This window comes from Salmo salar, chromosome ssa26, assembly GCF_905237065.1.
Source record: "Salmo salar chromosome ssa26, Ssal_v3.1, whole genome shotgun sequence".
Classification (NCBI taxonomy): domain Eukaryota; kingdom Metazoa; phylum Chordata; class Actinopteri; order Salmoniformes; family Salmonidae; genus Salmo; species Salmo salar.
Window position 1 is genome coordinate 54,856,487 of NC_059467.1, and position 17,105 is coordinate 54,873,591.

The window sequence follows — 17,105 nt, forward strand, 5'->3', positions numbered from 1 at the left end:
CAGGGTACACATTAAATACAGTATTACACTGGTGGACCAGGGTACACATTAAATACAGTATTACACTGGTGGACCAGGGTACACATTAAATACAGTATTACACTGGTGGACCAGGGTACACATTAAATACAGTATTACACTGGTGGACCAGGGTACACATTAAATACAGTATTACACTGGTGGACCAGGGTACACATTAAATACAGTATTACACTGGTGGACCAGGGTACACATTAAATACAGTATTACACTGGTGGACCAGGGTACACATTAAATACAGTATTACACTGGTGGACCAGGGTACACATTAAATACAGTATTACACTGGTGGACCAGGGTACACATTAAATACAGTATTACACTGGTGGACCAGGGTACACATTAAATACAGTATTACACTGGCGGACCAGGGTACACATTAAATACAGTATTACACTGGTGGACCAGGGTACACATTAAATACAGTATTACACTGGTGGACCAGGGTACACATTAAATACAGTATTACACTGGTGGACCAGGATACACATTAAATACAGTATTACACTGGTGGACCAGGGTACACATTAAATACAGTATTACACTGGTGGACCAGGGTACACATTAAATACAGTATTACACTGGTGGACCAGGGTACACATTAAATACAGTATTACACTGGTGGACCAGGATACACATTAAATACAGTATTACACTGGTGGACCAGGATACACATTAAATACAGTATTACACTGGTGGACCAGGGTACACATTAAATACAGTATTACACTGGTGGACCAGGGTACACATTAAATACAGTATTACACTGGTGGACCAGGATACACATTAAATACAGTATTACACTGGTGGACCAGGGTACACATTAAATACAGTATTACACTGGTGGACCAGGATACACATTAAATACAGTATTACACTGGTGGACCAGGGTACACATTAAATACAGTATTACACTGGCGGACCAGGATACACATTAAATACAGTATTACACTGGCGGACCAGGGTACACATTAAATACAGTATTACACTGGCGGACCAGGGTACACATTAAATACAGTATTACACTGGTGGACCAGGGTACACATTAAATACAGTATTACACTGGTGGACCAGGATACACATTAAATACAGTATTACACTGGTGGACCAGGATACACATTAAATACAGTATTACACTGGTGGACCAGGGTACACATTAAATACAGTATTACACTGGTGGACCAGGGTACACATTAAATACAGTATTACACTGGTGGACCAGGATACACATTAAATACAGTATTACACTGGTGGACCAGGATACACATTAAATACAGTATTACACTGGTGGACCAGGATACACATTAAATACAGTATTACACTGGTGGACCAGGTAACACATTAAATACAGTATTACACTGGTGGACCAGGATACACATTAAATACAGTATTACACTGGTGGACCAGGATACACATTAAATACAGTATTACACTGGTGGACCAGGGTACACATTAAATACAGTATTACACTGGCGGACCAGGGTACACATTAAATACAGTATTACACTGGTGGACCAGGGTACACATTAAATACAGTATTACACTGGTGGACCAGGGTACACATTAAATACAGTATTACACTGGTGGACCAGGGTACACATTAAATACAGTATTACACTGGCGGACCAGGGTACACATTAAATACAGTATTACACTGGTGGACCAGGGTACACATTAAATACAGTATTACACTGGTGGACCAGGATACACATTAAATACAGTATTACACTGGTGGACCAGGGTACACATTAAATACAGTATTACACTGGTGGACCAGGGTACACATTAAATACAGTATTACACTGGTGGACCAGGGTACACATTAAATACAGTATTACACTGGTGGACCAGGATACACATTAAATACAGTATTACACTGGTGGACCAGGATACACATTAAATACAGTATTACACTGGTGGACCAGGTAACACATTAAATACAGTATTACACTGGTGGACCAGGATACACATTAAATACAGTATTACACTGGTGGACCAGGATACACATTAAATACAGTATTACACTGGTGGACCAGGGTACACATTAAATAGTGTGGATAAGACATGTGATAAGGTATTCCATACAGACTGGTATTAACATGTGATAAGGTATTCCATACCCTGGTATTAACATGTGATAAGGTATTCCATACAGACTGGTATTAACATGTGATAAGGTATTCCATACAGACTGGTATTAACATGTGATAAGGTATTCCATACAGACTGGTATTAACATGTGATAAGGTATTCCATACCCTGGTATTAACATGTGATAAGGTATTCCATACCCTGGTATTAACATGTGATAAGGTATTCCATACCCTGGTATTAACATGTGATAAGGTATTCCATACCCTGGTATTAACATGTGATAAGGTATTCCATACAGACTGGTATTAACATGTGATAAGGTATTCCATACCCTGGTATTAACATGTGATAAGGTATTCCATACAGACTGGTATTAACATGTGATAAGGTATTCCATACCCTGGTATTAACATGTGATAAGGTATTCCATACCCTGGTATTAACATGTGATAAGGTATTCCATACAGACTGGTATTAACATGTGATAAGGTATTCCATACAGACTGGTATTAACATGTGATAAGGTATTCCATACAGACTGGTATTAACATGTGATAAGGTATTCCATACAGACTGGTATTAACATGTGATAAGGTATTCCATACAGACTGGTATTAACATGTGATAAGGTATTCCATACAGACTGGTATTAACATGTGATAAGGTATTCCATACAGACTGGTATTAACATGTGATAAGGTATTCCATACAGACTGGTATTAACATGTGATAAGGTATTCCATACCCTGGTATTAACATGTGATAATGTATTCCATACAGACTGGTATTAACATGTGATAATGTATTCCATACAGACTGGTATTAACATGTGATAAGGTATTCCATACAGACTGGTATTAACATGTGATAAGGTATTCCATACAGACTGGTATTAACATGTGATAATGTATTCCATACAGACTGGTATTAACATGTGATAATGTATTCCATACAGACTGGTATTAACATGTGATAAGGTATTCCATACAGACTGGTATTAACATGTGATAATGTATTCCATACAGACTGGTATTAACATGTGATAAGGTATTCCATACAGACTGGTATTAACATGTGATAAGGTATTCCATACAGACTGGTATTAACATGTGATAAGGTATTCCATACCCTGGTATTAACATGTGATAAGGTATTCCATACCCTGGTATTAACATGTGATAAGGTATTCCATACCCTGGTATTAACATGTGATAAGGTATTCCATACAGACTGGTATTAACATGTGATAAGGTATTCCATACCCTGGTATTAACATGTGATAAGGTATTCCATACAGACTGGTATTAACATGTGATAAGGTATTCCATACAGACTGGTATTAACATGTGATAAGGTATTCCATACCCTGGTATTAACATGTGATAAGGTATTCCATACCCTGGTATTAACATGTGATAAGGTATTCCATACAGACTGGTATTAACATGTGATAAGGTATTCCATACAGACTGGTATTAACATGTGATAAGGTATTCCATACCCTGGTATTAACATGTGATAAGGTATTCCATACCCTGGTATTAACATGTGATAATGTATTCCATACAGACTGGTATTAACATGTGATAAGGTATTCCATACAGACTGGTATTAACATGTGATAAGGTATTCCATACAGACTGGTATTAACATGTGATAATGTATTCCATACAGACTGGTATTAACATGTGATAATGTATTCCATACAGACTGGTATTAACATGTGATAAGGTATTCCATACAGACTGGTATTAACATGTGATAATGTATTCCATACAGACTGGTATTAACATGTGATAAGGTATTCCATACAGACTGGTATTAACATGTGATAAGGTATTCCATACCCTGGTATTAACATGTGATAAGGTATTCCATACAGACTGGTGTTAACATGTGATAAGGTATTCCATACAGACTGGTATTAACATGTGATAAGGTATTCCATACCCTGGTATTAACATGTGATAAGGTATTCCATACCCTGGTATTAACATGTGATAAGGTATTCCATACAGACTGGTATTAACATGTGATAAGGTATTCCATACCCTGGTATTAACATGTGATAAGGTATTCCATACAGACTGGTATTAACATGTGATAAGGTATTCCATACCCTGGTATTAACATGTGATAAGGTATTCCATGAGAGACAGAGTGATTGTAGTGTTGAATAGTGGATGATAATATATATCTTACGCTGGGCCTGTACCACATAGAAGGAGACGGGTTCAGTCCAGGATCCGTTGCCAGCCAGGGAGGTGGCTCTGACCCGTGCAGAGTAGTTACCAGGTCCCAGGTTATTGAGCCTGGCGCCGCGCTGCTCTCTGTACAGCTGGCGAGAGACACACTCGTGCTTCTCTGACTGGACAGACAAGAGAAAACACGCTGTTAGACTACTGCTTCTACAACACGGATGCAGGTAGTTAGCTAGCTAGCTCTGGGTTAGACTACTGCAGGTAGCTAGCTAGCTCTGAGCAGCCGTCCTGCATTACTGGGTTAGACTGACTACTGCAGGTAGTTAGCTAGCTCTGAGCAGCTGTCCTGCATCACACCAACATTACTGGGTTAGACTGACTACAGCAGGTAGTTAGCTAGCTCTGAGCAGCTGTCCTGCATCACACCAACATTACTGGGTTAGACTGACTACTGCAGGTAGCTAGCTAGCTCTGAGCAGCTGTCCTGCATCACACCAACATTACTGGGTTAGACTGACTACTGCAGGTAGCTAGCTAGCTCTGTGCAGCCGTCCTGCATCACACCAACATTACTGGGTTAGACTGACTACTGCAGGTAGTTAGCTAGCTCTGAGCAGCCGTCCTGCATCACACCAACATTACTGGGTTAGACTGACTACTGCAGGTAGTTAGCTAGCTCTGAGCAGCTGTCCTGCATTACTGGGTTAGACTGACTACTGCAGGTAGTTAGCTAGCTCTGAGCAGCCGTCCTGCATCACACCAACATTACTGGGTTAGACTGACTACTGCAGGTAGTTAGCTAGCTCTGAGCAGCTGTCCTGCATTACTGGGTTAGACTGACTACTGCAGGTAGTTAGCTAGCTCTGAGCAGCTGTCCTGCATTACTGGGTTAGACTGACTACTGCAGGTAGCTAGCTAGCTCTGAGCAGCTGTCCTGCATCACACCAACATTACTGGGTTAGACTGACTACTGCAGGTAGTTAGCTAGCTCTGAGCAGCCGTCCTGCATCACACCAACATCACTGGGTTAAACCCTCCATACAATATGTCAACTTATCAGCTATCATCCTCACCGCCGTGGAGAAGGGAACAGTGGAGAGGTGTATCTTACCTCAGTGCCCAGTCTGAACTTGATCTCGTACATGAGGATGAGTGCGTTGGGGGACGAGGGTTCAGGCCAGCGGAGGAACACAGAATCATCCTCTCCGGTCCAGATCACTGGGCCTGGGATGTCATCTGCCTTCTCTGTAGGTACGAGGCATTACACAGCATGTTACATACAGACAACACCAGAGGGGTTTTACTATGAAGCAAGCTAAATCTATTCACGCTTTAATAAAGTTAACCAGCATCAGTTCACCAGCTTCAGTTAACCAGCTTCAGTTAACCAGCTTCACATTCCTAAGGGGTTTACTATGAAGCAAGCTAAATCTATTCACGCTTTAATAAAGTTAACCAGCATCAGTTCACCAGCTTCAGTTAACCAGCTTCAGTTAACCAGCTTCACATTCCTAAGGGGTTTACTATGAAGCAAGCTAAATCTATTCAGGCTTTAATAAAGTTAACCAGCTTCAGTTAACCAGCTTCAGTTAGCTTCACATTCCTAAGGGGTTTACTATGAAGCAAGCTAAATCTATTCACGCTTTAATAAACTTAACCAGCTTCAGTTAACCAGCTTCAGTTAAACAGCTTCAGTTAAACAGCTTCAGTTAACCAGCTTCACATTCTCTCTCAGGCTTCATCCGTACTACGGCTGTGGATATTGCTCGTCCCCCTACCAGCGAACTCCAGCCCAACGCCCGACTCCTCATTGAGACAATGCTGAAAACACCGATCCATGTGTGGGCGAGTCAGTGCCACATTTTCATTTTTACCGAAAACCAAAAGAAAAAAAATGTGTGAAACGTAACCTCGCAAATTCAGCGAAATAGGCTGATATAGCCGTTACTACATATCCTTAATGCAGTCTTACACGATCACCAAGCTCTTTCCCCGCTCCCGTCCATAAAATTACTGTATTAAAGTCATACTGAAGTTCCACTGGGCGCTAAGTTTCACGTGTCTGGACATTTACACAGAGCAGAGGGGGGAAGAACACAGGAGGAACAGCAGCATGTGTACACAGAGCAGAGGGGGGAAGAACACAGGAGGAACAGCAGCATGTGTACACAGAGCAGAGGGGGGAAGAACACAGGAGGAACAGCAGCATGTGTACACAGAGCAGAGGGGGGAAGAACACAGGAGGAACAGCAGCATGTGTACACAGAGCAGAGGGGGGAAGAACACAGGAGGAACAGCAGCATGTGTACACAGGTTAATTCTGAATGCAGGATAGTGGAGTTAGCCCCGAGTTAGCCCCGAGTTAGCCCCGAGTTAGCCCCGAGTTAGCCCCGAGTTAGCCCCGAGTTAGCCCCGAGTTAGCCTGCCCTGGACCAGGTTAGTTCTGAATGCAGGATAGTGGAGTTAGCCCTGAGTTAGCCCTCAGTTAGCCTGCCCTGGACCAGGTTAGTTCTGAATGCAGGATAGTGGAGTTAGCCCTGAGTTAGCCCTGAGTTAGCCTGCAGGTTAGTTCTGAATGATTGGTTGCCATAGAAATGTACCTGGCTAAAAGTTGAGCCACTTTCGTATGATCAGTTATCCCGAGTTGAACTCTGAGTTGATCGAAGTTACCTTTCTAACTGGTCCTGCAGCGCTGAGTAACTTAACTCACTATGGGAAATGTTTAGTTCTGACCTGCAGGTTTGGTCCTGGAGAAGATGAACTCTGCAGCGCTGAGTAACTTAACTCACTATGGGAAATGTTTAGTTCTGACCTGCAGGTTTGGTCCTGGAGAAGATGAACTCTGCAGCGCTGCAGCGTTTCACCTGTTGGTTACAGGCGTGGATGTCGATCCGGTAAACCGTGAACGGCTGCAGACCAGATATCTGGAGCTCCCGCTCGCTGACTGCCGACTCTACGAAGTCATACTCCCTGTCCGCTAACTCGGCCTCCGTAGCGTTGGCCCAAAGGTCAGGCGACGTGGCGTTAGGGTAGGTGGTGACACCGCGGTGGACGGTACGGTTAGCCACGCCAAATAGATCTCGACGGCGCCGGTCTGGAGGTCTGGAGGAGAGGGAGAGAGAGCAGAGGGATGTGGGAGTGACAATCACAGTCGTCCAAACACTATAATACACTAGTCAACAAATACCCTGTGGTGGAATCCTTTCAATGGTCAACACGGCCTTGATGTTCAGCAGACGATTGTTCAGTTAGAATCTCCCTCTATTACATTGATCCAGTCAGTCCTGTTGCTTCATCTCCTCTGAATGTGGTCCATGACTATTCCAGACGGACTCCTCTACATTTCCAGCCAGACCCCCCGCCCCCGAGACGGGCCGTCCGTCCCCCCCGGCCCCGAGACGGGCCGTCCGTCGCCCCGGCCCCCGAGACGGGCCGTCCGTCCCCCCGCCCCGAGACGGGCCGTCCGTCGCCCCGCCCCGAGACGGGCCGTCCGTCGCCCCCGCCCCGAGACGGGCCGTCCGTCCCCCGCCCGAGACGGGCCGTCCGTCGCCCCGCCCTCGAGACGGGCCGTCCGTCGCCCCGCCCCAGGACGGGCCGTCCGTCCCCCGCCCCGAGACGGGCCGTCCGTCCCCCCGCCCCGAGACGGGCCGTCCGTCCCCCGCCCCGAGACGGGCCGTCCGTCCCCCCCGGCCCCGAGACGGGCCGTCCGTCCCCCCGATCTTTTTATTTCAGCTCATTAAACATGGGACCAACACTTTACATGTTGTGTTTATATTTTGGTTCAGTATAAATGTCCAACAAGACTGCTGCTCATATTGGTTTCCATTTCAGAAGGTTCTGGTTGTGTTCTGCTGGATCATCCCCAGGTAGGGGTGTGTGTGTGTGTGTGTTACGGCCTGTGATCTGCTTACCTGGGGGTAAAGATAGAGTTGTGTAAGAAGTTCTCGAAGACTTTCCTGTAGGAAGCGTCGGCAGCCTCCGCCTCCAGGTCCACGACAGATTTAGGACAGGGACAGCACGGCTTGTCCCCCACACCAACCTCTGGTTTAGGAGGCTTCAGGTCCTCCTCCATGTCAGTCCACCCTGTAGCAGCTATACGGACCGGGACCTTCAGTTCTGAGGAGAGGAGAGGAGCGGTCAGGGTGGAGGGGTCAGGGTGGAGGGGTCAGGGGAGGTGTCAGGGTGGAGCGGTCAGGGTGGAGGGGTGGAGGGGTCAGGGTGGAGGGGTCAGGGGAGGTGTCAGGGTGGAGCGGTCAGGGTGGAGGGGTCAGGGGAGGTGTCAGGGTGGAGCGGTCAGGGTGGAGGGGTGGAGGGGTCAGGGGAGGGGTCAGGGTGGAGGGGGTCAGGGTGGAGGGGTGGAGCGGTCAGGGCGGAGGGGTCAGGGCGGAGGGGTCAGGGCGGAGGGGTCAGGGTGGAGGGGTGGAGCGGTCAGGGGTCAGGGCGGAGGGGTCAGGGGAGGTGTCAGGGTGGAGCGGTCAGGGTGGAGGGGTGGAGGGGTCAGGGGAGGGGTCAGGGTGGAGGGGGTCAGGGTGGAGGGGGTCAGGGTGGAGGGGTGGAGCGGTCAGGGCGGAGGGGTCAGGGCGGAGGGGTCAGGGCGGAGGGGTCAGGGTGGAGGGGTGGAGCGGTCAGGGGTCAGGGCGGAGGGGTCAGGGTAGAGGGGTGGAGCGGTCAGGGGTCAGGGCGGAGGGGTCAGGGCGGAGGGGTCAGGGTGGAGGGGTGGAGCGGTCAGGGGTCAGGGCGGAGGGGTCAGGGTAGAGCGGTCAGGGCGGAGCGGTCAGGGTACTAACCTTTAGAACAGTAGTTGTGCTGGTACAGCTCTCGGTCTTCAGCCTGTTGCTGCCAGCGGACCAGGTAGTAGGTCTGGTTCCCGTTGGGGAAGGCAGGAGGAGACCAGCGGACCACCAGGCTGGTCTGGGAGTTAGAGTACGTTCTCACATCCAGGGGCATGGACGGCTCTACAGGAAACAGATATTACATCACATCCAGGGGCATGGACGGCTCTACAGGAAACAGATATTACATCACATCCAGGGGCATGGACGGCTCTACAGGAAACAGATATTACATCACATCCAGGGGCATGGACGGCTCTACAGGAAACAGATATTACATCACATCCAGGGGCATGGACGGCTCTACAGGAAACAGATATTACATCACATCCAGGGGCATGGACGGCTCTACAGGAAACAGATATTACATCACATCCAGGGGCATGGACGGCTCTACAGGAAACAGATATTACATCACATCCAGGGGCATGGACTGCTCTACAGGAAACAGATATTACATCACATCCAGGGGCATTGACGGCTCTACAGGAAACAGATATTACATCACATCCAGGGGCATTGACGGCTCTACAGGAAACAATATTACATCACATCCAGGGGCATGGACGGCTCTACAGGAAACATATTACATCACATCCAGGGGCATGGACGGCTCTACAGGAAACAGATATTACATCACATCCAGGGGCATGGACGGCTCTACAGGAAACAATATTACATCACATCCAGGGGCATGGACGGCTCTACAGGAAACAGATATCACATCACATCCAGGGGCATGGACGGCTCTACAGGAAACAGATATTACATCACATCCAGGGGCATGGACGGCTCTACAGGAAACAGATATTACATCACATCCAGGGGCATGGACGGCTCTACAGGAAACAGATATCACATCACATCCAGGGGCATGGACGGCTCTACAGGAAACAGATATTACATCACATCCAGGGGCATGGACGGCTCTACAGGAAACAGATATTACATCACACCCTAACCCCCTCCACCTCTACACCCTAACCCCTCCACCCTAACCCCCTCCCCCTCTCCACCCTAACCCCCTCCACCCTAACCCCCTCCACCTCTACACCCTCCACCCTAACCCCTAACCCCTACACCCCTAACCCCTACACCCTAACCCCCTACACCCTCCACCCTAACCCCCTCCACCCTAACCCCTACCCCCTAACCCCCTACACCCTCCACCCTAACCCCCTCCACCCCTGTCCTTTACCTGAGGGGCTGGTTCTGATGTAAACCACTTCACTCTTGGCTCCCATGATGTGTCTGTCCGCTACCACCAGAGTGATGGCCTTGACGTAGATGGCGTACTGGGTCCAGGGCTTGAGAGGGGACAGCAGAACCCCCGGGTCAGAACTCTTCTCCTGGGGAAGGTCCACATCCACCATGTTCCAACTGTTAGAACCACAACCATCCAGGCCGTCAAACTCTGTGGTGTTCTGGTACGCCCTGGAGGAGAGACAGACTGACGGGTTAGAGGAAGGAGAGGAAGGAGAGAGAGACTGATGGGTTATAGAGAGGAAGGAGAGAGAGTGATGGGTTAGTGGAAGGAGAGAGAGAGACTGATGGGTTATAGAGAGGAAGGAGAGAGAGACTGATGGGTTAGAGGAAGGAGAGAGAGACTGATGGGTTAGAGGAAGGAGAGAGAGACTGATGGGTTAGAGGAAGGAGAGGAAGGAGAGAGAGAGACTGATGGGTTATAGAGAGGAAGGAGACAGACTGATGGGTTAGAGGAAGGAGACAGACTGATGGGTTAGAGGAAGGAGAGAGAGACTGATGGGTTAGAGGAAGGAGAGGAAGGAGAGAGAGACTGATGGGTTAGAGGAAGGAGAGAGAGACTGATGGGTTAGAGGAAGGAGAGGAAGTAGAGACAGACTGATGGGTTAGAGGAAGGAGAGAGAGACTGATGGGTTAGAGGAAGGAGAGAGACTGATGGGTTAGAGGAAGGAGAGAGAGACTGACGAGTTAGAGGAAGGAGAGAGAGACTGACGGGTTAGAGGATACAGAGGAAGTAGAGACAGACTGATGGGTTAGAGGAAGGAGAGGAAGTAGAGACAGACTGATGGGTTAGAGGAAGGAGACAGACTGATGGGTTAGAGGAAGGAGAGAGACTGACGGGTTAGAGGAAGGAGACAGACTGATGGGTTAGAGGAAGGAGAGAGACTGATGGGTTAGAGGAAGGAGAGGAAGTAGAGACAGACTGATGGGTTAGAGGAAGGAGAGGAAGTAGAGACAGACTGACGGGTTAGAGGAAGGAGAGGAAGTAGAGACAGACTAACGGGTTAGAGGAAGGAGAGGAAGTAGAGACAGACTGACGGGTTAGAGGAAGGAGAGACAGACTGACGGGTTAGAGGAAGGAGAGGAAGGAGAGAGAGACTGACGGGTTAGAGGAAGGAGACAGACTGATGGGTTATAGAGAGGAAGGAGAGGAAGGAGAGACAGACTGACGGGTTATAGAGAGGAAGTACAGACAGACTGATGGCAGAGTAACTTACGCCTCCTTGTAGTACAGTATGAAGGAGATGAGGTCTCTATAGTCTGGAGGTCTGTAGCGCTGCCAGGTCAGTTTGATCCGGTTAGACATAGTACTGTTGGACTTGAACTGCAGGACCGTACTCTCACCTGGAGAACACAACCAATCACAGTCAGCTCACCTGGAGAACACAACCAATCACACTGATCAGCTCACCTGGAGAACACAACCAATCACAGTCCGCTCACCTGGAGAACACAACCAATCACAGTCAGCTCACCTGGTGAATACAACCGGTTAGAGGGGAGGCTACCCTCCCGCCTCCTCTAACCACCAGGCTACCCTCCCGCCTCCTCTAACCACCAGGCTACCCTCCCGCCTCCTCTAACCACCAGGCTACCCTCCCGCCTCCTCTAACCACCAGGCTACCCTCCCGCCTCCTCTAACCACCAGGCTACCCTCCCGCCTCCTCTAACCACCAGGCTACCCTCCCGCCTCCTCTAACCACCAGGCTACCCTCCCGCCTCCTCTAACCACCAGGCTACCCTCCCGCCTCCTCTAACCACTAGGCTACCCTCCCGCCTCCTCTAACCACCAGGCTACCCTCCCGCCTCCTCTAACCACCAGGCTACCCTCCCGCCTCCTCTAACCACCAGGCTACCCTCCCGCCTCCTCTAACCACCAGGCTACCCTCCCGCCTCCTCTAACCACCAGGCTACCCTCCCGCCTCCTCTAACCACCAGGCTACCCTCCCGCCTCCTCTAACCACCAGGCTACCCTCCCGCCTCCTCTAACCACCAGGCTACCAGCCCGCCTCCTCTAACCACCAGGCTACCAGCCCGCCTCCTCTAACCACCAGGCTACCCTCCCGCCTCCTCTAACCACCAGGCTACCTGCCCGCCTCCTCTAACCACCAGGCTACCCTCCCGCCTCCTCTAACCACCAGGCTACCCGCCCGCCTCCTCTAACCACCAGGCTACCCTCCCGCCTCCTCTAACCACTAGTCTATCCTGCCTCCTCTAACCACTAGTCTACCTGCCTCCTCTAACCACTAGTCTATCCTGCCTCCTCTAACCACTAGTCTATCCTGCCTCCTCTAACCACCAGGCTACCCTCCCGCCTCCTCTAACCACCAGGCTACCCTCCCGCCTCCTCTAACCACCAGGCTACCCTCCCGCCTCCTCTAACCACCCGGCTACCCTCCTGCCTCCTCTAACCACCCGGCTACCCTCCCGCCTCCTCTAACCACCAGGCTACCCTCCCGCCTCCTCTAACCACCAGGCTACCCTCCCGCCTCCTCTAACCACCAGGCTACCCTCCCGCCTCCTCTAACCACTAGTCTATCCTGCCTCCTCTAACCACTAGTCTATCCTGCCTCCTCTAACCACCAGGCTACCCTCCCGCCTCCTCTAACCACTAGTCTATCCTGCCTCCTCTAACCACTAGTCTATCCTGCCTCCTCTAACCACTAGTCTATCCTGCCTCCTCTAACCACCAGGCTACCCTCCCGCCTCCTCTAACCACTAGTCTATCCTGCCTCCTCTAACCACTAGTCTATCCTGCCTCCTCTAACCACTAGTCTATCCTGCCTCCTCTAACCACTAGTCTACCTGCCTCCTCTAACCACTAGTCTACCTGCCTCCTCTAACCACTAGTCTATCCTGCCTCCTCTAACCACCAGGCTACCCTCCCGCCTCCTCTAACCACTAGTCTATCCTGCCTCCTCTAACCACTAGTCTATCCTGCCTCCTCTAACCACTAGTCTATCCTGCCTCCTCTAACCACTAGTCTATCCTGCCTCCTCTAACCACTAGTCTATCCTGCCTCCTCTAACCACTAGTCTATCCTGCCTCCTCTAACCACTAGTCTATCCTGCCTCCTCTAACCACTAGTCTATCCTGCCTCCTCTAACCACTAGTCTATCCTGCCTCCTCTAACCACTAGTCTATCCTGCCTCCTCTAACCACTAGTCTATCCTGCCTCCTCTAACCACTAGTCTATCCTGCCTCCTCTAACCACTAGTCTATCCTGCCTCCTCTAACCACCAGGCTACCCTCCCGCCTCCTCTAACCACCAGGCTACCCTCCCGCCTCCTCTAACCACCAGGCTACCCTCCCGCCTCCTCTAACCACTAGTCTATCCTGCCTCCTCTAACCACTAGTCTATCCTGCCTCCTCTAACCACTAGTCTATCCTGCCTCCTCTAACCACTAGTCTATCCTGCCTCCTCTAACCACTAGTCTATCCTGCCTCCTCTAACCACTAGTCTACCTGCCTCCTCTAACCACTAGTCTATCCTGCCTCCTCTAACCACTAGTCTATCCTGCCTCCTCTAACCACTAGTCTATCCTGCCTCCTCTAACCACTAGTCTATCCTGCCTCCTCTAACCACTAGTCTACCTGCCTCCTCTAACCACTAGTCTATCCTGCCTCCTCTAACCACCAGGCTACCCTCCCGCCTCCTCTAACCACCAGGCTACCCTCCCGCCTCCTCTAACCACCAGGCTACCCTCCCGCCTCCTCTAACCACCAGGCTACCCTCCCGCCTCCTCTAACCACCCGGCTACCCTCCTGCCTCCTCTAACCACCCGGCTACCCTCCCGCCTCCTCTAACCACCAGGCTACCCTCCCGCCTCCTCTAACCACCAGGCTACCCTCCCGCCTCCTCTAACCACCAGGCTACCCTCCCGCCTCCTCTAACCACTAGTCTATCCTGCCTCCTCTAACCACTAGTCTATCCTGCCTCCTCTAACCACCAGGCTACCCTCCCGCCTCCTCTAACCACTAGTCTATCCTGCCTCCTCTAACCACTAGTCTATCCTGCCTCCTCTAACCACTAGTCTATCCTGCCTCCTCTAACCACCAGGCTACCCTCCCGCCTCCTCTAACCACTAGTCTATCCTGCCTCCTCTAACCACTAGTCTATCCTGCCTCCTCTAACCACTAGTCTATCCTGCCTCCTCTAACCACTAGTCTACCTGCCTCCTCTAACCACTAGTCTACCTGCCTCCTCTAACCACTAGTCTATCCTGCCTCCTCTAACCACCAGGCTACCCTCCCGCCTCCTCTAACCACTAGTCTATCCTGCCTCCTCTAACCACTAGTCTATCCTGCCTCCTCTAACCACTAGTCTATCCTGCCTCCTCTAACCACTAGTCTATCCTGCCTCCTCTAACCACTAGTCTATCCTGCCTCCTCTAACCACTAGTCTATCCTGCCTCCTCTAACCACTAGTCTATCCTGCCTCCTCTAACCACTAGTCTATCCTGCCTCCTCTAACCACTAGTCTATCCTGCCTCCTCTAACCACTAGTCTATCCTGCCTCCTCTAACCACTAGTCTATCCTGCCTCCTCTAACCACTAGTCTATCCTGCCTCCTCTAACCACTAGTCTATCCTGCCTCCTCTAACCACCAGGCTACCCTCCCGCCTCCTCTAACCACCAGGCTACCCTCCCGCCTCCTCTAACCACCAGGCTACCCTCCCGCCTCCTCTAACCACTAGTCTATCCTGCCTCCTCTAACCACTAGTCTATCCTGCCTCCTCTAACCACTAGTCTATCCTGCCTCCTCTAACCACTAGTCTATCCTGCCTCCTCTAACCACTAGTCTACCTGCCTCCTCTAACCACTAGTCTATCCTGCCTCCTCTAACCACTAGTCTATCCTGCCTCCTCTAACCACTAGTCTATCCTGCCTCCTCTAACCACTAGTCTATCCTGCCTCCTCTAACCACTAGTCTATCCTGCCTCCTCTAACCACTAGTCTATCCTGCCTCCTCTAACCACTAGTCTATCCTGCCTCCTCTAACCACTAGTCTATCCTGCCTCCTCTAACCACTAGTCTATCCTGCCTCCTCTAACCACCAGGCTACCCTCCCGCCTCCTCTAACCACCAGGCTACCCTCCCGCCTCCTCTAACCACTAGTCTATCCTGCCTCCTCTAACCACTAGTCTATCCTGCCTCCTCTAACCACTAGTCTATCCTGCCTCCTCTAACCACCAGGCTACCTGCCTCCCTCAACGAATGGACATGGCTGAAACACGCAGTACCAGTCAAAGGTTTAGACACACCTGCTCATTCCAGGGTTTTTATTTTTACTATTTTCTACATTGTAGAATAATGTCTGGTACTGTCATGTTGCTAACTAAAAAGGTGTAATATAAAGTATAGTATCTTAGAGCTGTATAGTATAATATAGAGTATAGCATATTAGAGCAGTATATTATAATATAGAGTATAGTATATTAGAGCTGTATAGTATAATATAGAGTATAGTATATTAGAGCAGTATATTATAATATAGAGTATAGTATATTAGAGCTGTATAATATAATATAGAGTATAGTATATTAGAGCAGTATATTATAATATAGAGTATAGTATATTAGAGCTGTATATTATAATATAGAGTATAGTATATTAGAGCAGTATATTATAATATAGAGTATAGTATATTAGAGCTGTATAGTATAAATTATAGTATATTATAGCTGTATAGTATAGAGTATAGTATATTAGAACTGTATAGTATAGAGTATAGTATATTAGAGCTGTATAGTATAGAGTATAGTATATTAGAGCTGTATATTATAGAGTATAGTATATTAGAGCTGTATAGTATAATATAGAGTATAGTATATTAGAGCTGTATAGTATAATATAGAGTATAGTATATTAGAGCAGTATAGTATAATATAGAGTATAGTATATTAGAGCAGTATATTATAATATAGAGTATAGTATATTAGAGCTGTATAGTATAATATAGAGTATAGTATATTAGAGCTGTATAGTATATTATAGAGTATAGTATATTAGAGCAGTATATTATAATATAGAGTATAGTATATTAGAGCTGTATAGTATAAAGTATAGTATATTATAGCTGTATAGTATAGAGTATAGTATATTAGAGCTGTATAGTATAGAGTATAGTATATTAGAGCTGTATAGTATAGAGTATAGTATATTAGAGCTGTATAGTATATTATAGAGTATAGTATATTAGAGCTGTATAGTATAATAGAGTATAGTATATTAGAGCTGTATAGTATAATGTAGAGTATAGTATATTAGAGCTGTATAGTATAGAGTATAGTATATTAGAGCTGTATAATATAGAGTATAGTATATTAGAGCTGTATAGTATAGAGCATAGTATATTAGAGCTGTATAATATAGAGTATAGTATATTAGAGCTGTATAATATAGAGTATAGTATATTAGAGCTGTATAATATAGAGTATAGTATATTAGAGCTGTATAGAGAAGAGTATATTAGAGCTGTATAGTATAGAGTAGAGTATATTAGAGCTGTATAATATAGAGTATAGTATATTAGAGCTGTATAATATAGAGTATAGTATATTAGAGCAGTATATTATAATATAGAGTATAGTATATTAGAGCTGTATAGTATATTATAGAGTATAGTATATTAGAGCTGTATAGTATAGAGTATAGTATATTAGAGCTATATAGT

General features: G+C 47.9%; 1 protein-coding gene across 1 annotated transcript in view; it reads right to left on the minus strand.

Annotated features, from left to right (window-relative positions):
- igf1rb (insulin-like growth factor 1b receptor) overlaps positions 1 to 17,105 on the minus strand; it is a 136,480-nt gene that overhangs the window by 23,861 nt on the left and 95,514 nt on the right. The window contains exons 8-14 of the mRNA XM_045708302.1: positions 11,647 to 11,773; positions 10,365 to 10,600; positions 9,122 to 9,289; positions 8,246 to 8,450; positions 7,147 to 7,436; positions 5,446 to 5,579; positions 4,336 to 4,501 (exon numbers count right to left, since the gene is read on the minus strand). Coding sequence (XP_045564258.1) covers positions 4,336 to 4,501; positions 5,446 to 5,579; positions 7,147 to 7,436; positions 8,246 to 8,450; positions 9,122 to 9,289; positions 10,365 to 10,600; positions 11,647 to 11,773 — 1,326 coding nt within the window. The remainder of the gene's footprint in view (positions 1 to 4,335; positions 4,502 to 5,445; positions 5,580 to 7,146; positions 7,437 to 8,245; positions 8,451 to 9,121; positions 9,290 to 10,364; positions 10,601 to 11,646; positions 11,774 to 17,105) is intronic.